Consider the following 23,797-nt stretch of genomic DNA (forward strand, 5'->3'; position numbering starts at 1 on the left):
TGGACAGATTTTAAAATAACTTGCCACATGTGTTCCACATACTAAGACCACGTGTCGTGTGCAAGACCCGTGTCCCTACCTGTAAGGTCAAGGTCACACTTAGTGCTAATTCACAATGGAGTGCTGCATATAAGGACATAGAGTAAAGTGCGTGTCTGGGCTGTAACTTTCCCTTGTATGGACAGATTTTAAAATAACTTGCCACATGTCTTTTATAAGGACACACATGTGTTCCACATACCAAGACGACAAGTCGCGTGCAAGAGCCGTGTCCTTACCTCTAAGGTCAAGGTCACACTTAGTGTTTATTCACAAAGGAGTGCTGCATATAATGACATAGAGTATAGGTTGTCGTGTGCGGGCTGTAACTTTCTCTTGTATGGACAGATTTTAAAATAACTTTCCACATGTGTTCGACATACCAAGACGACATGTCGCGTGCAAGACCAGTGTCCCTACCTCTAAGGTCAAGGACAAACTTAGTGTTTATTCACAATGGAGTGCTGCATATAAGGACATAGAGTATAGGTTGTCGTGTCCGGGCTGTAGCTTTCTCTTGTATGGACAGATTTTAAAATAACTTGCCACATGTGTTCGACATACCAAGACGACAAGTCGCGTGCAAGACCAGTGTCCCTACCTCTAAGGTCAAGGTCACACATAGGTGTTTATTCACAATGGAGTGCTGCATATAAGGACATAGAGTATAGGTTGTCGTGTCCGAGCTGTAACTCCCTTCTATGGACAAATTTTAAGATAACTTGCCACATGTGTTCCATATACCAAGACGATGTGTCGCGTGCAAGACCCATGTCCCTACCTCTAAGGTCAAGGTCACACTTAGGTGTTTATTCACAATGGAGTGATGCATATAAAGACATAGGGTATAGGTTGTGGTGTCCGGGCTGTAACTTTCCCTTCTATGGACAGATTTTAAAATAACTTGCCACATGTGTTTGACATACCAAGGCTATGTGTCGTGTGCAAGAGCCGTGTCCCTACCTCTAAGGTCAAGGTCACACTTAGTGTTTATTCACAATGGAGTGCTGCATATAAGGACATAGAGTATAGGTTGTTGTGTCCGGGCTGTAACTTTGTCTTGTATGGACAGATTTTAAAATTACTTGCCACATGTGTTCCACATACCAAGATGACGTGTCGCGTGCAAGACCCATGTCCCTACCTCTAAGGTCAAGGTCACACTTAGTGTTTATTCACAATGGAGTGCTGCATATGAGGACATGGGGTATAGGTTGTCATGTCCGGGCTGTAACTTTCCCTTCTATGGACAGATTTTAAAATAACTTACCACATGTGTTCCACATACCAAGACAATGTGTCGCGTGCAAGAGCTGTGTCCCTACCTCTAAGGTCAAGGTCACACTTAGGTGTTTATTCACAATGGAGTGCCGCATATAAGGACATAGAGTATAGGTTGTGGTGTCCGGGCTGTAACTTTCCCTCGTATGGACAAATTTTAAAATAACTTGCCACATGTGTTCCATATACCAAGACTATGTGTCGTGTGCAAGACCCGTGTCCCTACCTCTAAGGTTAAGGTCACACTTAGGTGTTTATTCACAATGGAATGCCGCATTATTTATATAAGGACATAAAGTAAAGGTTGTCGTGTCCAGGCTGTAACTTTCTCTTGTATGGACAGATTTTAAAATGACTTGCCACCAGTGATTTTTTTTCGTGAAATTTACCGCCGAATAACGGCTGTTTCCCTTCGCCGAAAATCGTCCAATTTTCCCAAAAAATAGTCATATTTTCCCAATAATTGGTAATCAATTCCCCTCAGAAATGAATAAAAAAAAACATTATAAATTGTCAGTGTTTTTTACGGCAATATTTATAGCAGGTATTCGGTCATGTTCCCAATGGCAAAAAGAACCCTTTTTCCCATTTCTGAATAAAAATTTCCAATCTGGAGTTCTAAAACTTCAAAAGAAAATAAGAATAAAAGACGATGAAATTATAAACAAAACAGTTATTTCCCCTACATGCAAGCGTCTATTCACAGAAACATACAATGATGTAATATCCACGTCATGATGAAAGGTGGATTTTCATTGGTTTAACTCCATTTTTTCATCCAATCAGAGAGCATGTAACAAATTAAGAGTTAAAATCATTGTGTTAAAAACATGTGTCATTGTCAACAAAAGGATTACTAATTCAAAAGTGACAGTAAATTATTAGGTGCAGGAGGGGAATAAAATAACGAATAGACAATGCTGTTCTTTGACAGTCATGCCTAAACTACATGTTTACATACATGATATTGACCTTCATTGCCAATATCGGAAAATGACAGAACTGAGAAGTGAAACTGAAAGTAGACAACTGTATTTATTTATTTATTATAATGATGGTGTATTTACTTTTTGATGAATGCCGAAGGAAACATGTTGATGAAATCCTACAAAATTCATTAATTTATTTTATGATCAATTGCAAACAAGTCTGACTATTTGGAAATTTGACTATTTGGAAATTGGATTTTTTTTTTAAAAATATTGATATATTCATTCCATTCTCTCTATGAGTGTGAAAAACATATTTTTTAATAGACAGCAGATTTTGTATCCAATTTAAGAGGAGGATAAGCCCATTAAATTGTCTCTGAAATTTTTAAGAACTTGTTAATCAATCAATTGACTATTTCAAAGAGTTAAAACAAGGGATTAAACAATGTAAGGTGTTAACTGAGTCAGTGCAATACCAATGTTATTCATTATAGTATTATATAAATTATATCATTTGTAATTATTTATGAAAAATTTCCCAACATTGATAGGGATCATTTGGCACAGAAATCATGTTTACATGTTTTGATGATAGTAACAGTCATTAAAGAGAGTTGAAACAGTTTTAATAGGTGTCTTTGTTACTGTTTATTTTAAATGACCATTTTAATGTTCATTGTATTTTCCCAATTTTGGGAATTAACGCGCTTATTTTCCCAATTGTAAAGCCACAGGTGGTTTTGAAAATTTAAATAAAAATCACTGGCCACATGTCAAGACGACATGTCACGTGCAAGACCCATATCCCTACCTCTAAGTTCAAGGTCACACTTAGTGTTTATTTACAATGGAATGCTGCATATAAGGACACAGAGTATAGTTTGTTGCATCCAGGCTGTAACTTTCTCTTGTATGGACAGATTTTAAAATAACTTGCCACATGTGTTTGACATACCAAGACTATGTGTCGCGTACAAGACCCATGTCCCTACCTCTGGGGTGAAAGATACTCATAGTGTTTATTCACAATGGAATGCTGAATATAAGGACATAATAGTGTAGGTTGTCAAGTATGGGTGGTATTTTTTATGTTCAGAGGCAATTTAAAATAACTTGCCATATGTATTTGACACATAAAGGCAAGATCAACTTTTCATGCACTAACCTTGTGCATAGGTCAATGTCACATTTGGGGGCATTCATCACATACTGTGACAGACTCACTGACAGCTCTTGTTTTATTTTGGTTTTAGTCCTAAAATACAATGCTTTAATGAATATAGATTTATTGTATTAACACATATATCTGAATCTTATATGACTTTTGTGTTTTAGTTCGATCAAAAATAGTTAAAAGAAATTGGCATATATACCAATGAAAGTAGAACTAAATTTGGAACTTTAGAGATGATCTTTTCATTCATACTTACATCACAAAATTCCTAAAATATGTAACACATCTGTTTTATCTATTCCTCTTTATGGGTATAGTTAAAAGGTGTTCCTTAAATATGTAACACATCCGTTTTATCTATTCCTCTTGATGGGTATAGTTAAAAGGTGTTAATTGAGGGTTTGTTTTATTCTTTTATTTAACAGCTATAAGCTGGTTCACACGAAAACTTGTGCACTGAAATAACAAGTTTAAACAATATATTTAGAATTGCAATATAAATCAACAGTCAATCACAATAATTTTATAAGGTACAATACAAAGCGATCGTCTTTTAATAACTCATAATCAATCACATAAAAGAATACATACATGATACAACAAAATATATTACATGACAAACATTTACTAAACACAATTTTACTTAAATATCTTACCAGTATGTGGTACTGAGCACATTTGTTATATTCACAATCTGGCAGGTGAGGTGTTTTACTTGCTATGAACTTATATTAGTAAATTTAAAATGTTAGTAACATGCTTCTCTGTTCAACTCCAAAATGTAATTGAATTACAAAACTTGTCACAAAAGCATGATTATTAGGTTGCATATCAGTCACTTATTGAGACATTGCTAGTAAAGCAAATGAAATGCCTTTCTTACATTTACACACATATTCATGTATACTTGACTAACTTGGACCAAAAAAAAGAAAACATTTACAAAACAGTAACTGTATCCTTATTTATATATAAGAATATGTTGGATGGCACCCTCTGCTAATGGTTTTATTAAATGTTTTATAAATAGTTTAAAATGATATGCTTTATTTTAAGCTTTGGAAATCGGAACCTATGGCAGTATGTCAGTGGCACAGGTATTCTAAGACCCAAGGTAACGATTTGCATAATTAAAGTCTATAATAATGTTGATAATCGGAAATATGTCTTTTTTAAATTTAGGAGTCATTCAGACTCCCATACCTGTTTGCTTAAATTGTTCAACTTAATAAAGAGATAAAAAACAACAACATTTTATATGAAATTAATTTCATATGTGGGTAGTGTTGCCATAGAGAAAATCAATAGTACATACATAATATTCCTTGAAATAAAACACAGCTAGTGTCTCATTAATTTGTGGTGGTAGTCAAAGGACGATTTTTGAGACAGGTATACTCACAAATTATGAAAAAAAGTATGAGTCTCCATTAAATTCTGTTGATCTCGGACTACTGATTGCATGTAATTAACACGGGAGCAGGACTTTTCGACCCCAAGACTTTTCAACCCCTTCTCAAAACGAAGACTTTTCAACCCTTAGACTTTTCAACCCCTATTTTAAAGACCTTTCAACCCCTACCTGTTTGGACTTTTCAACCCCTAAATCAAAGACTTTTCAATCCCTAGTTGAAATATTTTGATAGCCATATTGAAGACTTTTCAGCCCCTATATGAAAGACTTTTCAACCCCTATTATTTTTGTCAGCCAGGTGTTATCTTTTTCATTGTTTTTGCAAGAAACTTAACCAATTGTTATTGAAATACAATTAGAGATTTGTTTGGCTTATTTGTTACACTTTTCTCCAAAGTATTGGATGAAATTTACAAAGGCTTTGCCTTGATTTACTAAGCACTTGATGGTTAGGTTTTTTCAAAATAATATTCCGAACAATAACAATGGTACGGTAAAGTAAGATGTTGGTGCCTGGTTACTCCGAACATGCAATTGTTGTATTATTCTGAAGGATATTACATATCTCAGCGAATTCACATATATTATGTACAATGTTATTACCATAATTGTGTTCTTTAAATAACAAATTTGAATAATTGCAAAAGAAAATGAATGCAAAGAAGAATTTACGGAACATTCTCCTTTTTGTGCCTGTAGAATGCCAATAAAAACCTGAACTTGAACATTTATAAAACTCATTGCTTTTAAAAAAGGTCAACAGTGGAATGTTTTTTTGTAGTACCATATTGCTATTTCAGTACAGTTTGATTTTAATTCTTGATAATGTATTATCTAAAAATTCAGAGTTTGCGGGTATAAATAAATAAAATATATTTTTTGTTTGATTTTAAATCCTGAAAATTATACACAAAATGTATCAAGCTGGCCATAGTTTGGAATGATGGCCATGATATTAGAACCTTAATTAACTGTCACTTTCAAGTTACTATAACCTCAATTAAAGGTGTTATGAAGCCCCTTAATCCCTTAGGAATTTATGACCATGTCACACATGTTGCCCATTAATGAATGTGCGACCTTCATTCCATTCTTTAATTGCATATATGAAAAGACAATACAATGCTTATAGCATTTTTTTTACATATATACCACTTTATAATAGAATGTCCTTATTATTTTTTTAAACTCAGAAATAAAAAAACGTTAATAAAATCTTATGTTACACTTATGTAATTTGAAAGCATTTGGAACTCAATCTAAAATACATTTTTAACATCTTTGAACTCAATGTATACTTTTGTATTTCTTAAACATTGTCTGCTGAATCATGATATTTTGAAATATTATGAAGAATTTTATTTAAAGTTCAACTCATTTTATTGTCTTTTTTATTGATGACAAAATGTTTTAAAAAAAGTGTTTAAAAAAAACTAAAAGAAAAACAAACGCTGTTTCAATTAATTGATTGAGCAGTACCATGCACATAATATATATATTGTGTGAGGATTTCCTCAGGGAGATAAGGAAGATTTATGGCTAAATGACTAAAAGCTAAATGGACAGTCGAGCATTTTTTTTACTTATTTCAATGTAAATATTTAATGAATTATTGTATTATCATGTGTTTTAAGTATGTATATTTTGTATGTATTACATATTTTTTGTTTGTTATTTTTAGTCTTAATATATTCTTGATTTTTAAAAGAAATTTCAAAATAAATTGTTTACTTTTGTAGTTATTTTCTTAAAAAGGTGAGAAATTAAGGGGTTGAAAAGTCTTCGTTTATTAGGGGTTGCAAAGTCTTTGTTTAAGGTGGGGTTGAAAAGTCTTTGTTTAAGGTGGGGTTGAAAAGTCTTAGCACTTTTAGGGGTTGAAATGACAAAGGGGTTGAAAAGTCTTTGATTTCACAAATGACAAAGGGATTGAAAAGTCTTGGGGTTGAAAAGTCTGACTGCCATTAACACATGGGAAGCAATATTTTGAAATATGCAGATGTATTTCATTTTGTATACTGGTATTGCAGATCAAAATGACTTCATTCTTGCCCATTCATAACTGCTGGCCATTAATAAAATATTTATGTTCATTGTATTAATTGAGAACAAAAAACTATCTTAATTACATATTTTTCTGTATTATGTGAATTTTTTTTTTCAGGAACTTATTAAAAGGGAACTTGTGAGAAACAGAGAGAAGCTGCTGAATGGCATATTGTTCTACAAGAAACCCAGGTACTACTAAACAACAACTGGTCTCTAATTTTTCAAAACATCATGAGACCTTTATATAATAGGATAAAGCAAGGCTTCACTATTTTTGTTTTGCTTTGATTTATGTAATGTTATTATTTATAGAGTTCTGAAACTATAAAAACAATATTTGCATGATTATCAAGATAAAAAAAAAATCATTTTTTTAGAATTAAGTTCAAGTAATTTGGTCAAGTGAAATAAGATTTTACACTTATGATGTTTCATGAAATAGGGGCCAAGTTTTATTTAAATGCTACTAAATGGCATATTGTTCTACAAGAATCCCTAGCTATTATTATAAAGCTGCTGAATTGCATATACTGCAAATTGTTATAAAAGAAACCAAGGTTTTATTATAATGCTGCTGAATGGCATATACTGTAAATTGTTATAAAAGATACCAAGGTATTTTTATGGAACTGCTGAATGGCATATTGTTCTGCTAGATATCCAGGTATTATTATGAAACTGCTGAATGGCATTACATTCTACAAGATACCCATGTATTATTATCAAGCTGCTGAATGGGATTTTGTTATACAAGATACCTAGGTATTATTATCAAGCTGCTGAATGGGATTTTGTTATACAAGATACCTAGGTATTATTATAAAGCTGCTGAATGAGATTTTGTTATACAAGATTCCTAGGTATTATTATAAAGAAGATACGATGGTATTATCATAACGCTGCTGAATGGCATTTGATTATACAAGATACCTAGGTATTATTATAAAGAAGATATCATGGTATTATTATAAAGCTGCTGAACTGCATTTTGTTATACAAGATACCTAGTTATTACAGGGCTTCCATTAAGAATTTGAAACTGGAAGTATGAACTTCCTGTCTATCACTTTTGGAAGTTTTACACTGAAGTATGGAAGTTTTAAAGTCTTTATAATACAATATCTTTTTCGACTATTTTTCAACAAATATATTTAAAATCAAATAATTTGCACTTTAACTTGTATTATTATAATTCATTTTACTTAAAAACACTTAAACTGATTGAATTTGGACTATAAAAGTAATATTGACAAAAGGTTTTGATATTTTGAACTTCCAAGCTTTCAACTTCGGAAGTTTTCTTCAAAATTATGGAAGTTTTTGTACTTCCAAGGAATCAATTTTGGAAGTTTTAACCCATTTCTAGGGAGTAATATACTTCCAAACTTCCTTTAACAGAAGCCCTGTTATTATTATAAAGAGGATACCATGGTATTATTATAAAGCTGCTGATATGGAAAAGATATTGATACTGTAATATCCATAGTAGAATATGATTCCAGTCTAATTTTTGAAAAGAAAGGGGACATTAGGGATACATTTGTCAGTGGTGTATTTCATTTTAAAGCAAAGGAAAAAATGGATACCACATCTTTTGACCGCAGAACAGAAACTGGCACATGTTGAAAGGGCATGCCAAGGGTAATTCTTTCAAGTGTCTGTGAAGATTCATCTATGAAGGAAAGGGTTAAAATAGCCACGAGTTTTCTGTATTTATTACTTGTGATGATTTCAGTGTGCCACAGGGAGAAGCTCTCAAGTCCAAGAAACTGTCCACACAACAAAAGGAGTTCATTGAGAAACTCACACCTTTTCTGGTAAAATATTGCATTGGATAGTGTACAATCATTCAATGCTAAAACAATGTTGATATTTGTTTAATGGTGAGGTCCAATGGTATAGGTGTCTGTCTTTATCTCGAGAGATGGTGTTTGAGCCTTACAAGGAGCACTTTCTCATTGACGCTAATTGGGTTTTAATAGGGCTTATACACAGGAAATTAAGTCCAGTATGATGCTATAAGCAATTAGCTTTTGTTACTATCAACATGCGTAAAAAAAAATGTTTATTCCGATATTTCATTATCAAAGTACAAATTGGAAACCCTGGTGCCTTATGTTTTATTGAATGCTTTATACATAAAACACAATCCTTTTTCTAGGGTCTGGATGAGGCACAAAGCTATGAGATATTTTGTTCGTACATCTACCAAGATTTCCGTGGATCACAGAAAAACCTTCAGGTGGGGAGAAAAAAACAACTAAGCAAACAAATTTATCTATTAAAATTCCAAATTATAGACATAATCTGTCAAATACTAATAAATTATGTTTTCTTGTAAAAACTTAAACTCTTAATCAATGGTCAGATGTTTTATTTGATTGAAGTGGAAATTTCATTAGGAGAGCCTTAAATACATGAACCTTTTTAGCACGGGAAGCTACTTGTTCTACCTATATTCACTCCCAACTGTGCCTGAGGAGAGAGGCACATGTATTCACGTATTAACTGGAAAAAATGTACTAGCACAAATGTTGTACACATTTGCAAAAATGTATCATTAATTTATATATATATGCTGAATTCCCCCTTCCTTTCCTAGCTATGCCTGAGCAGTGAGCGGCACATGCAGGGCCTGATGTTGAAGATCCGGGACTTCTACTACAGTGAGAGACTCTATCTGCTACAAACCATCAGGCACATTCTCACATTCTGGCCCGAACAAGAGAACCATCCATACAGGGTAAGGCAGGGGATGTCTTTATACCAGGGTAAGGCATCAGGATGTATGTAATACAGGGTAAGGCAGGGGATGTCTTTATATCAGGGTAAGGCATCAGAATGTATGTAATACAGGGTAAGGTAGGGGATTTCTTTATATCAGGGTAAGGCATCAGAATGTATGTAATACAGGGTAAGGCAGGGGATGTCTTTATACCAGGGTAAGGCATCAGGATGTATGTAATACAGGGTAAGGCAGGGGATGTCTTTATATCAGGGTAAGGCATCAGGATGTATGTAATACAGGGTAAGGCAGGGGATGTCTTTATATCAGGGTAAGGCATCAGGATGTATGTAATACAGGGTAAGGCAGGGGATGTCTTTATATCAGGGTAAGGCATCAGAATGTATGTAATACAGGGTAAGGTAGGGGATTTCTTTATATCAGGGTAAGGCATCAGAATGTATGTAATACAGGGTAAGGCAGGGGATGTCTTTATACCAGGGTAAGGCATCAGGATGTATGTAATACAGGGTAAGGCAGGGGATGTCTTTATATCAGGGTAAGGCATCAGAATGTATGTAATACAGGGTAAGGTAGGGGATTTCTTTATACCAGGGTAAGGCATCAGGATGTATGTAATACAGGGTAAGGCAGGGGATGTCTTTATATCAGGGTAAGGCATCAGGATGTATGTAATACAGGGTAAGGCAGGGAATGTCTTTATACCAGGGTTAGGCATCAGGATGTATGTAATACAGGGTAAGGCAGGGGATGTCTTTATATCAGGGTAAGGCATCAGAATGTATGTAATACAGATTAAAGCAGGGAAATGTAAGTGATACAGGGTAAAGCAGGGGAATTTAAATATAACAGGGTAAGGCAGGGATACGCATGTATTACAGGGTAAAGCAGGGGTATGTATTACATGGTAAGGCAGGGCTGTGTAGGTAAGGCAGGGGGATTTATGTATTACAGGGTAAGGCAAGGGTGTGTAATACTGTTCCCATCCATTTAACCAGCTTTGTAGGCGGATACCCTAACCACTAGGTCACGGAGGAGATATATATATCTAAATTAGGATATTAAATTTAAGACATTAACTGAATAGGAAATTTGATTTGTAAAAGATCGACTACACTTCTCATGTAGAGTCAGGAGCTGGGAAAGCCTTTATAGTTGATAACAAAAAATCTATGTAAAACTGCCATTATGCTTGAATACTGTATAAGTTATCTCTGCACTTTGTAGGAGGAGTATACTGAGTTTCTCAATGAACTACTGAACAACAACGAGCTCATAAAGAGGCTGCTTGACCAACTGGACGGCATAACTGACGCTCCACCGCCCTCCTGGGAGACACATGGAAAACTCATGGTAATTTTTAGTGGAGCAATGTGTTCCAACCTCTAACTAATCATATAAATGGATCGCTTGTATTCTTTCACAACGTCATGGGCGTGTTCCACATTCACTTATGTCTTAAATCTCAGTTTCAGACACAGGCTCAGAAAATTGAATTCTTAACTGTTTCAGAATATATATAATTTATCTTATTTTGGCAGAAGACCCGTGCCTGATTGTAAAACAGATTATTTGTATAAGAATTTGTACAGAATTTCTTACCATCTTTGCACCTATAATAGTGTTTTAACAACGAAACTGTTTATTATATTTTCCTTGAGTCTGAAACTTAGACTTTAGATGTTAGTGAATACGTGGGACCAGATATATAAGTCTTCTGATTAGCTAGACATGGTTAGCCCTAACCCTGACCTTTCAGGGAGTGTTAGTGATCCAGATGATGAGGAGGAAGTGGATGCAACAATAGTTGTCATGACAATTATGAATATCACTGTGGTGCCTACTGGAATTATGCTCTGGTCTCATAATCACACTATACAGTAACAGAACATTTCCCCCCCCCCAAAAAAAAACTAGGTTGACACTAATCGGATTGGCCATAATTACACTAAAGTCTATTTGGCTGGTGGTCAGTTCTTAACAAGAACGCTGTGTATTATTGATAGTTTTGTTAGTGGTAGTCATTGTATTGTTTATAATTGTAATGATGATGATTGTGATAAAACTCTTATTTTTTGCAGAATGAAAGACATGCTCTTGTGTGGGCACAGCAGAATTTAAAAGAGCAGGTAAAGACCATCAACTAACATTTAACATGCAGAGCTTTTTCATTTTCTTAAGTAGGGATGGAATTCATCTACTTCCCAATAAAAAATCATGATATATTATTTCTCTATTTTTTAGACAATCTGTTTCCCAAAAATTAATTTAAAAGAAAAAGTCCTAAAAAAACTAATACTAATTGAATAATTATTTGTGCTGATGTTATAATTGTGTTTCTTTCCAACTGTATGTAAATCTTCTGTTATTGGATAAACCAGCATATGCGTTAGATTTTCCCTATTTAAATGTGTTAAAATTTCACAAAGTCGAAAGGTCAGGCCTCTTCCTTATTTTTGAGGAGAAAGCCCTGCCATGAACAACCTGTGTGTTTGTATATACATGACAAAGAAACTTCAACAGATTATATTTTATTTTTTAAAAAAAGTTCCCCCTGTGTCCCCCCTACTAATGTCAATGATACTCACAACAGTGTAATGTTTCTAAATTAATTACTTTCAGTTGATAAAGGTAAAGGCAGTTGCCGTTCATTTATTTGTGCAAATGTTGATGATATATAAGTAATAATGAAAACTAAATATAGTCTAACATTTGCCTTTCTTGACTAGGTTGAGTTGTTAGAGATACTTCTTGTCTACTGGAAGGATTTTGAAGCCTCGGCAGCGGACTTCACGAAGCTGCTGGACAAGTTCAAGGTCAGTATACCGCCACTGTTATAAGATGGAATAGGGAACAATTTCATAATTTCTGGGGCTGATGCTATTTGATACCCCATTGGCATTACGTTACAGAAGTGATTTGTACCTCATAGCATGAACACCCACATATGATTATATTGGTAGGAATTTCTTGCATATTCTTAAGTGAAAAGTGATGAAAACTAAATTGTTCTTTAACTCGACTGAATCTCGTCATTTTGCAAAAATGTTGTGCTAGAAATTGACTTACTTTTAAATTACCTGCTTTTATGCCATTGGACATATTAAAACATGATTTGTTATGAAGTTCTTATCTGAGGAAGTAGTAAGAGGTTGTTGGCACTTACAGCGTCAGGGGTTTGGCCGGAGACAGAGCTACAAACACATCCTAGATGAGCACATGGATTCCACACTCAAACAGATCGGGTAAGGTGTCGCATGCCGATGCTTTGTTAATAGCTCAATGGTGTATTATAGCATTCCTTTTAGTGACTAATGGGCCTTTGCATTGTGTCTTCAAACAAGGTCTTCGTAAAAAATGTTCCTGTAGTTTTCATTGAATTATAAATTTAACACAATTTTGACATTTTCTTTGATGTTTTGATCTAATCCAATAGGAATAATTATACCGTAAATGACTGGGTATAAGACGATAGTGGGTATTAGACGCAGGGAAAAAAATCTGTGAAAAATCCGAGAAAAAAACTTTTAATCTATGTTTTTGGTTAAAAGACGCATAGAAAAAATGTCAAAATCGTCCGGCATTTTCAGCCACCATGTTTGTTGACAGTGACAAAAAAAATTTTTTTTCGTGAAAATGGCGATGGTTATCTTTAAAACCATACAACCATACTGTCGAGAATGAAAAGTTGTTATGCAAAAAATATTTTGACAGTGCCCAACTTTGCTTTTTTATGCCCCCTTTTGAAAAAAGTGGGGTATATTGTTTTGCACATGTCGGTCGGTCTGTCTGTCGGTCGGTCGGAATACCAAATGGTTTCCGATCAATAACTTGAGAACGCTTTGACCGAGGGACCTCATACTTGGTATGTGTATTGGTCATCACCAGCAGATGAACCCTATTGATTTTGAGGTCAGTGGGTCAAAGGTCAAGGTCAGTGTGACCTTTACATGAAAAACGGTTTCCGATCAATAACTTGAGAACGCTTTGACCCAGGGACCTCATACTTGGTAGGTGTATTGGTCATGACCAGCAGATGAACCCTATTGATTTTGAGGTCAGTGGGTCAAAGGTCAAGGTCAGTGTGACCTTAACATGAAAAACGGTTTCCGATCAATAACTTGAGAACGCTTTGACCCAGGGACCTCATACTAGTTTTATTATTTTTATGCCCCCTTTTGAAAAAAGTGGGGTATATTGTTTTGCACATGTCGGTCGGTCGGTCGGTCGGTCGGTCGGTCTGTCTGTCTGTCGGTCGGTCGGAATACCAAATGGTTTCCGATCAATAACTTGAGAACGCTTTGACCGAGGGACCTCATACTTGGTATGTGTATTGGTCATCACCAGCAGATGAACCCTATTGATTTTGAGGTCAGTGGGTCAAAGGTCAAGGTCAGTGTGACCTTTACATGAAAAACGGTTTCCGATCAATAACTTGAGAACGCTTTGACCCAGGAACCTCATACTTGGTAGGTGTATTGGTCATGACCAGCAGATGAACCCTATTGATTTTGAGGTCAGTGGGTCAAAGGTCAAGGTCAGTGTGACCTTAACATGAAAAACGGTTTCCGATCAATAACTTGAGAACGCTTTGACCCAGGGACCTCATACTAGGTAGGCTTATTGGTCATGACCAGCAGATGAACCCTATTGATTTTGAGGTCAGTGGGTCAAAGGTCAAGGTCAGTGTGACTGTAAGCTGAAAAAAGGTTTTCTGATTGTCCATATTTTATTTAAGTGTCCAAATCCTACTAACAATTTGGCTCCCAAGGGGGCATAAATGTTTCACTAACATCTCTTGTTATATGTAAGTTTGATTATTGTTTAATTCAATTTATTATTCAAAATAATATTGAATACCGTAATTCACAAGAGTTCGGACACCATAAATTAATTATTTTTTTCCCCCTCCGAATACATAGAAAATTATCATTTTTACATTTTATTTACATGTTTGTTATGCCCCCTTTTGAAAAAAGTGGGGTATATTGTTTTGCACATGTCGGTCGGTCGGTCGGTCGGTCTGTCGGTCGGTCGGTCGGAATACCAAATGGTTTCCGATCAATAACTTGAGAACGCTTTGACCGAGGGACCTCATACTTGGTATGTGTATTGGTCATCACCAGCAGATGAACCCTATTGATTTTGAGGTCAGTGGGTCAAAGGTCAAGGTCAGTGTGACCTTTACATGAAAAACGGTTTCCGATCAATAACTTGAGAACGCTTTGACCCAGGAACCTCATACTTGGTAGGTGTATTGGTCATGACCAGCAGATGAACCCTATTGATTTTGAGGTCAGTGGGTCAAAGGTCAAGGTCAGTGTGACCTTAACATGAAAAACGGTTTCCGATCAATAACTTGAGAACGCTTTGACCCAGGGACCTCATACTAGGTAGGCTTATTGGTCATGACCAGCAGATGAACCCTATTGATTTTGAGGTCAGTGGGTCAAAGGTCAAGGTCAGTGTGACCTTTACATGAAAAACGGTTTCCGATCAATAACTTGAGAACGCTTTGACCCAGGAACCTCATACTTGGTAGGTGTATTGGTCATGACCAGCAGATGAACCCTATTGATTTTGAGGTCAAAGGTCAAGGTCAGTGTGACCTTAACATGAAAAACGGTTTCCGATCAATAACTTGAGAACGCTTTGACCCAGGGACCTCATACTAGGTAGGCTTATTGGTCATGACCAGCAGATGAACCCTATTGATTTTGAGGTCAGTGGGTCAAAGGTCAAGGTCAGTGTGACTGTAAGCTGAAAAAAGGTTTTCTGATTGTCCATATTTTATTTTCTTATATAGTAGACAGTAGAAATTTATATGTCACTAAATGCATGAGTTGAAGTATCAGTTTTCAGTGAACATCTAGTTTAATTATGCCCCCCTTCGAAGCAGAGGGGTTATATAATTGCTTTGCACATGTCGGTCGGTCTGTTGGAAGACCAAAGCTTGTCCGAGTGATAACTCAACAATTCCCGGACCTATGGTCATCAAACTTGACATGAAGATTAGGTATGACCAGTAGATGACCTGCCTCATATGCATCCAATGACAAATCAGCTGTCATTTCAGTCCATGCATATTTCATTCAATTGTCCAAATATTTCTGGCAACTTGGCGCTCAGGGGGCATAATGTTTGACAAACATCTCTTGTTTAACCTGCCTTTTTTCTTCATGTTTGCTTTTTACCACTTATTAATTTATCCGTAGTAATCAATGGTCATAAACTTATTTATTACGCCTATAAGTGTAAATCCTTCATGAAGTTAATTAAAACACCATTTTATACATGCACTGAACTGAATAAACACATTCTATTGGCTTCAGATCAAAGAGTCACACTGTGTGACTTACAGTTATACCCACGAGGATCTCGTGGAGAGCATGGACATTGCTATGCAGGATTAATGTATAACTGTACGATTATTGCTTCATATAGTCGTGTGGTACAAGTTTGAAAGCTTATTGGCAGATCGTTTTACAAACATGCCATGTCGATGTTTTCTTAATCCCTTGATTGCCCTTGTTGTTTGTTTAATCCTCAAATAAATATATCACACTTCCTTTTCAACAGGCAATAAATCGTTTAGGATGGGTAGTAACTAATTAAATTGTCACAGTGGTGTATACGGTTAGGTAATCTAGCCAGGCATTGATAAAAATCAATAATCTTCGTCTGTGAAACTTGGTAACTATGAAAGTTATGATTGATGTCCTTGAGGTGTCCGAAAATTAAGTATGCAAAATAAATTATTTTGGGAAATAATTATGGGTGTCCAAATATTTAGAGTGTCCGAACTCTTAGGTGAATTACGGTAACTTTAATCGAAAAATATTTTTGTTGAAATTATAAACGTCTTACGATATACCGTATCCCAATCTTCAACTGCCGTTTTAACCCGTATATACTCGATCAATACGACACGAGTAACATCCCTTTCTACATAAATCTAAACAAACTTTCGGCTTGAAATTGACCTCAGAAAAAAAGTTCAAAAAATTGTTACTGGGTATTATACGCAGGCATTTTTTTGCATCAAAATCTGAGGGAAAAAAGTGCGTCTAATACCCAGTCATTTACGGTAATAATGAATTAATTGGTATGTAGAAAGCACCTGCACATTTGTGACTTGGCCTCATCCTGGTTAATTGGCTGTAATTGAAGTTAAGTACATGGCAGTGTGCATGTATCTGTATCCTTGTCTTCTCTCCAACATGGTACAATGAGTTAGTCTGGTCTTATTAAAAGTGTTTAAGTGCCCTTTCTATAAAATAACATTTACAGATGTCACCAAAAATCTTTGAAAATATAGATTTTGCGTATTTCATTGAATGACATCAGAATTTGCAAGTGAAAAAATTATATGTACATTGTTTGGTATAACAGGTCTCTGGAAGTTCTGGTGTTACTGCAGGCCCTGGATTTAGAAACAGTGGAAAGGCTCAGTACAACACAAAGGTAAAAAAGTTTACATGAATAAAACTACTCTCAATTTAGCTTGATTAAAAAGAAGGCTTCTTAAAAGTTGGTATGAATCATGCTAAATTCATTTTATTATTATAACCAGTTCTGGTGTCTGTTTTAGAAGGCCGTGAGAAACAAGTGTTACTAGTTGGGCTTGAACCCATCTTACCACTACACTGACTTGCCCTTAACCTAAGGTTATACACAACTTATAACATTTCACTGTTGGTTTCCAGCTTTGGTGAGCACAGCCTGTTGAAGGATCAGTCCACATTTCAGTCTGTGGACCAGGCTATACAACTGCTGGGAACCGAGCAACCACATGGTCCTCTGCTCCTTAGGTAAAACTGTACTGTAATAATAACCTTGAAATAACACTACAATAATGGTAGCCACAAGTACCCATGGTGTGAAATCATGTTTGTGTTCCATATTTGTAGAATATCTGATTAATTCAATGCCCAGCATTTAGCTTGAAAACTTGTTTTTTTTGCGAGGGAAAAAATGGCTCCCCTTGTATCAAGTAACAAAGTGTAACTAAATTTTCCAGTAGGCTTGACAGCTAAACTAGGACCATTCTGTAATAAATACTGAATTGATACACGACCCTGTAAACAAGAATCCAGACCTCAATTTTTTTTTCTTTGTGGTTCCTAGCTGGTCGGTCGTGAGGCAACTGTACCTGGACAATACAGGGAGCCAGTTGACCAGGAAGTTTGGGAACCAGGCCCTACAGCTACATGTGTTTGACTTCATCAACGAGGTTCTCAGTAGGGAACCATTCTCTGGGAAATCAGTAAGTGGGAGTTTTTAAAGTTTAATGCTAGATGTGGATGGGATTTTCCCTAATGTCTGCAAGTATTTGATCTGCATCCATGCTGAATGTTTTCTCTTTTTTTTTGGCCTTGCTGCTGTTTTCATCTGTTTAACAATAGTATGGTTTATTATACCCCTGACAAACAAAGTTTGAAGGAGGTATATTGGAGTCACCCTGTGGTCGGTCGGTTTGTCGGTCGGTCCGTTGCAATTTACCTATTCTGGAGCATAACATAAAAACTACTGGATGGAATTGGATTAAACTTCATACAATGGTACAGCATAATGAGTGGAAGTGCAGTGTACAATAACCATAGCTCTATTCTTGCTTATTACTGAGTTATTGCCCTTTGTTACATTTTTTTGTCCGGAGTATAACTTGCAAACTACTAGATGGAATTTATTGAAACTTCATACAATGGTAAAGCACAATGAGAGGAAGTGCAGTGCACAAGAACCATAACTCTATTTTAGCTTATTACAGAGTTATGGCCTTCAATACTTTTTCCTTTTCACGAGCATAACTTGAAAACTATTGGATGGAATTTAATAAAACTTCATACAGTGATAGATCATAATGAGAGGAAGTGCAGTGTACAGGAACCGCAATTCTATTTTAGCCAATTACAGAGTTATTGCCCTTTGTTACTTTTTTCTTGTCCTGAGCATAACTTGAAAACTACCGGATGGAATGTAATAAAACTTTATACAATGGTACAGCACAATGAGAAGGAGTTCAGTGTACATGAATCATTACACTATTTTAGCAAATTACAATGACGATACTCAATAAAATAAAGTTGGCATTTATAGGTTGGCTTTCCAAATAGTTGACTGCAATTTCATATCAGGGCGGCTTTCAGGGGTATTAATCACCTTCAGTGATAGCTCTAGCTGTAGTTGGCAAGTCTTAAAAACAAAAAAGGAATACCTCTACTGGCATTAGTGGCTCTTATACCATCCAAAATTGTAAGGATTTTTTCGCATGAAATATTTTTCCTGTATTGTACCTGTATTGTGAACATTCCCTTATTCTCTTATATAGTTTTTAAGATTTTTTACGATGGAAAAAAATATTTTCAGATGACGGCCTCTGTCTCCCACTGTCTGATTTACACCGTCCTACTGGCAGCACTGACCGCTTTTGACGAGACCACCCTCACACGCAACCACATGGAGAGACAGGTGAGGAGGCTTATCAGACAATTATGTAACTTAAGTTTTGAATAAATGATTAACTTAGAAGCTATTATTTCTGAACTATACCAGTCACTAACATCACATAGCCGTATTGAGAGACAGATCAGGAAGTGGGGCCTAACATCAGTGACCTGCTTATCATTTAAGAGTACGTTTTCATTTTATTATATATGTAATTTTACATTTTCTGTATGACCTCTTTTTCTGGGTGTCTTGTTATGGCCAACAATGACACAGTTGTTTTATGGAAAGGCCTTAACATCTATTAGCACATTCATTTGAAAGATATGAGCATTTTTGCCCTATTAAACTGATGTGAATGCTTTTCCCATGTTATGTCATGTTCCTTGATATCATCCAACAAAAACACTATGCTCTGTCCTGATTTAGAGTCATGGGAAAAATGCAGATGACAATATGAAATTGGCCATATACTAGTTATCATCTATAATGAACTCATGCAATGATATTGTTTGCAGGTTCTCTATGACATAACCGCCAAGTTGATGGATAGAGAATTTATAGCGATGAATGTCTGGAACAAGGTATGTGAGTATTGAGTTTTGACGCTTTATGTTGCCTGCGTAGCATCACAGATATACAGGGATCCTATTGTCTGGCAGTACCAGCAGCATCTGAAGCATCAAACTTTTTTGACATGACCACTCTCTCAAGTATTTTTCATCATTTTTTTATCAAACAAAAAGTAGGGCCATTCATGCAGGCAGCATATTCAGTTTGTCAAATTCTAGTACTAATGGATGGCTTGATAACACCAAACATAAATGATAGCTTGGACAGTATTAGTCAATCTGTTATCAATTATCGTGATAAGAAATGGACATATCAAACTTATAGTTTCTGATTGATGGCCTTATTTGCTAGAATGTATCTGACCAATTTGATTGTCAAACATCTTGCCATTTGTACTTTTTCGAAGTTTCAACTAAGTATCTTAAACCTACAGGGACTGGATGTTGGTGTAGGTAGCCTGTTCCAGACAGCCTTACTCAACTTTCCGCTAGATTTCACCACACTGGTCCGCCTCAGTACAGCACTGGCAACAGCCAATGAAAACAGTGCATCCAGGGTAAGTACCGGTACATGTGAATGATGCTATTGAAACCATTTACAATTAACGTTGAATGCTCAACCGTTCTACAGATACAAAGTTGGAAGTTCTGGTGTTTTGTGCAGCAGAAAATGGCAAATGGCATGTTCATAAGCTATGGGCTTGATAAATCCAATGTATTTAAGACTTGAATTGATTCAACCATTTTTATCAAAATATCTTTATAGTAAAAATGGCTGTTCTGAATCGGTTAAACGGTTTAAAGTGTATTTACGCAAATAAGAACCCTTATCTGTAGCTAATTGTAAGTGCTTGTAAATGATGCCATTGAAACTACAGGGACAAGCTATAATTATAGGTTACTCGTGTCTCTGCTACACTAACAAGGATTAAAGTTATCATTAATTTTCTTTTACTGTGAACATTTTCAATAATTTGGAATGTGATTATCTTTTATTCAAATAGTTAGGTATCTTACAGAATAGTCGTGTCATTTATGTCCTGTGTAGCCATATGTTGAAAATGTCATAAGTTGTCCAAGGTTATCTTCATGCTAATTTGCAACATTTAAATGATTTGATTGGTTACTAATGATTACTGGATAAATATGAACATTTTGACCTTTGACCTAACAAAAGACAAAACAGTTGAACACAGTAGGCTGTACCACTGGTGTATATACCAGTTGTCAATACTAGGCTCTCCCGCAGGTTTTGGAACTCTGGTCAGAACTTCCACGCTACACAGAGTACTTGGACAGGAACAGCTCCCAGGACATACGGCCAACCACAGATAACTCTGTATGGCAGCTTGCCAGAGATAAGACTCCTTACGCCTCAGGTTTGTAGCTTCTTTGCTTAGTTTCGAGTCCCATTTAGAAAACATTCATTCCTTACATGTACATGGTGATAATTACTTTGTCAATATTATGCAGTGCTGTACTTAAGTACTTTTAAGTAAGCAATAGTAATTTGGAAAATATGAAGCCATTTATTATTCAGTTTTTATCATTTTTCACATAACACAAGTTTCCTTATTGCTCTGATTATAAAGTTACACTTGTTTCTCCCACATCTCAGGAGATTTCCAGATACCTGCAGGAGTATATGGTCAGCTTATCACAGTTGGACGAAAATCTGATCTTGAGATTCCCATTATACAGTGGGAGGTCACTTACAATGGCTGGGAGCTGCTCAAGGGCGAAATACAGGAACTACTGCATCAGATAGCACACGGGGCAGGTGGGTCTGGGTGAAAAATGTAATTTAGATTCATTAGCATTGTTCTCAAATTTTAATGAAACTGCAAATGAGGTTAACAAAGGTGTAAGTAATACAGGAAATAGTGCTTGTTCTATAGTGAGATAGTTTAACAGTAAAATCTTTCAAGGACACTACCAAACAAAGCAATATGGATAAAATGCTCTTAAGACCTATGTTAGCAGTGGTTGAAATTAGCACAAGCCCAGATCTGTTTCAATGCTTCATGGTCTTGCTAAAATTATGGTTTTTATGCCCTGCTTCTTGAATGTTTGTTGTGCTGTAAGGCTTTTGGTTTTGTTCATCCAAAAGTTTTACTTTGTTGACTGCTGTAAGATGAGACCATCATTTACTCTCACTTTTCTGTGATAGGTATGGTCGGGCCTGTACAGATACAGCGTGTAACAGAAGTGAGCATGTTTGTCAGGGCGGTGTGTCGGTCCCAGCCGGAAGCTACCAAAGGACTTAGTGACATTCTCACCTTACTGTACACTGTCATACACAGGTAGGAATCCACTTATTCTGCAGTGTTTGATCAGCCTTTAATATGCTTGGTCCTTAAAATTCAACAGATTAGATCATGGACATCAATAATAATTGGAGCAAATAAGACAAAATCCCAAATATATATAGCAGTTATAACCTTTCTGTGACAAATTTAAAAAAATAAAGTCACTGATGAAATATTCCTTTGGTGTGTTACTTCGGCAGTTTCTTAGCAGCACTCGAGAGCTTTCTCCCTTAAAACAGTATGTTACAGGAAAGCCCTTGGCAATTTTTCATGGGGAGATTGGAGCTGCTGTGTGGGTAGGGCTCTTTAGTAAAACGATCTATTGAAACCCCTTTTTAGGAAAGAGTCTTTTCCTGTTGGTTCATTAATTAACAAACAGCCCTTTTAAAGAACATAGAAAAGTAGATCTTTTCTGTTGCCCTACCAAATAGCTCTCTGCCTACTCAATTTACTTTCTTTATTCTTAACCCTATCCCTTTTGAGTTCATGTAAATACATCATGTTCATTGCTCATGTAAATGTGACCTATATGTCTTATTGCCAAAATGAACTAAGCTTCTGTGTTGTAGGTTTTCATCATTCTCACCTGCACCTTTAGAGCTGCTAGCAGCCTGTGTTGACTGTGTCACGTGTGCTGCCAAACTACAGCCACAACAGGTAAGATAACTAATGCTAGCAGCCTGTGTTGACTGTGGCACATGTGCTGCCAAACTACAGCCACAGCAGGTAAGATAACTAATGCTAGCAGCCTGTGTTGACTGTGGCACATGTGCTTCCAAACTACAGCCACAACAGGTTAGATTTGTGAAGTGTATTGTCATATAGCTGCTAACAGCCTGTGTTGACTGTCACATGTGCTGCCAAACTACAGCCACAACAGGTTAGATATGTGTAGTGTATTGTATGTACGCCTGCTAGCAGCCTGTGTTGACTGTGGCACATGTGCTGCCAAACTACAGCCACAACAGGTTAGATATGTGTAGTGTATTGTATGTACGCCTGCTAGCAGCCTGTGTTGACTGTGGCACATGTGCTGCCAAACTACAGCCACAACAGGTTAGATATGTGTAGTGTATTGTATGTACGCCTGCTAGCAGCCTGTGTTGACTGTGGCACATGTGCTGCCAAACTACAGCCACAACAGGTTAGATTTGTGAAGTGTATTGTCATATAGCTGCTGTGTTGACTGTCACATGTGCTGCCAAACTACAGCCACAACAGGTTAGATATGTGTAGTGTATTGTATGTACGCCTGCTAGCAGCCTGTGTTGACTGTGTCACATGTGCTGCCAAACTACAGCCACAACAGGTTAGATATGTGTAGTGTATTGTACATGTATGTACAGCTGCCAGCAGCCTGTGTTGACTGTCACGTGCGCTGCCAAACTACAGCCACACCAGGTTAGATATGTGTAGTGTATTGTATGTACGCCTGCTAGCAGCCTGTGTTGACTGTCACATGCGCTGCCAAACTACAGCCACACCAGGTTAGATATGTGTAGTGTATTGTACATGTATGTACAGCTGCCAGCAGCCTGTGTTGACTGTCACATGTGCTGCCAAACTACAGCCACACCAGGTTAGATATGTGTAGTGTATTGTATGTACGCCTGCTAGCAGCCTGTGTTGACTGTCACATGCGCTGCCAAACTACAGCCACACCAGGTTAGATATGTGTAGTGTATTGTATGTACGCCTGCTAGCAGCCTGTGTCGACTGTGTCACATGTGCTGCAAAACTACAACCACAACGGGTTAGATATGTGTAGATATGTGCAGTGTATTGTATTTATAGCTGCTAGCAGTGGCTGTTGACTGATTTACATGTGCCGCCAAAC

General features: G+C 36.3%; 1 protein-coding gene across 1 annotated transcript in view; it reads left to right on the top strand.

Moving 5' to 3' along the window:
* Positions 1–23,797, top strand: part of LOC128224248 (nucleoporin NUP188-like) — a 61,045-nt gene that overhangs the window by 537 nt on the left and 36,711 nt on the right. Inside the window, 19 exon segments of the mRNA XM_052934048.1 lie at positions 4,483–4,540; positions 7,002–7,075; positions 8,622–8,703; positions 9,048–9,128; positions 9,489–9,629; positions 10,860–10,985; positions 11,714–11,761; positions 12,362–12,448; positions 12,801–12,877; positions 17,025–17,096; positions 17,339–17,443; positions 17,760–17,898; positions 19,002–19,103; positions 19,598–19,663; positions 20,086–20,208; positions 20,901–21,030; positions 21,270–21,431; positions 21,822–21,954; positions 22,530–22,617. Of these exon segments, the coding sequence (XP_052790008.1) occupies positions 4,483–4,540; positions 7,002–7,075; positions 8,622–8,703; positions 9,048–9,128; positions 9,489–9,629; positions 10,860–10,985; positions 11,714–11,761; positions 12,362–12,448; positions 12,801–12,877; positions 17,025–17,096; positions 17,339–17,443; positions 17,760–17,898; positions 19,002–19,103; positions 19,598–19,663; positions 20,086–20,208; positions 20,901–21,030; positions 21,270–21,431; positions 21,822–21,954; positions 22,530–22,617 (1,894 nt within the window).

The sequence above is a fragment of the Mya arenaria genome, chromosome 17 (genome assembly GCF_026914265.1).
Source record: "Mya arenaria isolate MELC-2E11 chromosome 17, ASM2691426v1".
Taxonomy (NCBI): Eukaryota; Metazoa; Mollusca; class Bivalvia; order Myida; family Myidae; genus Mya; species Mya arenaria.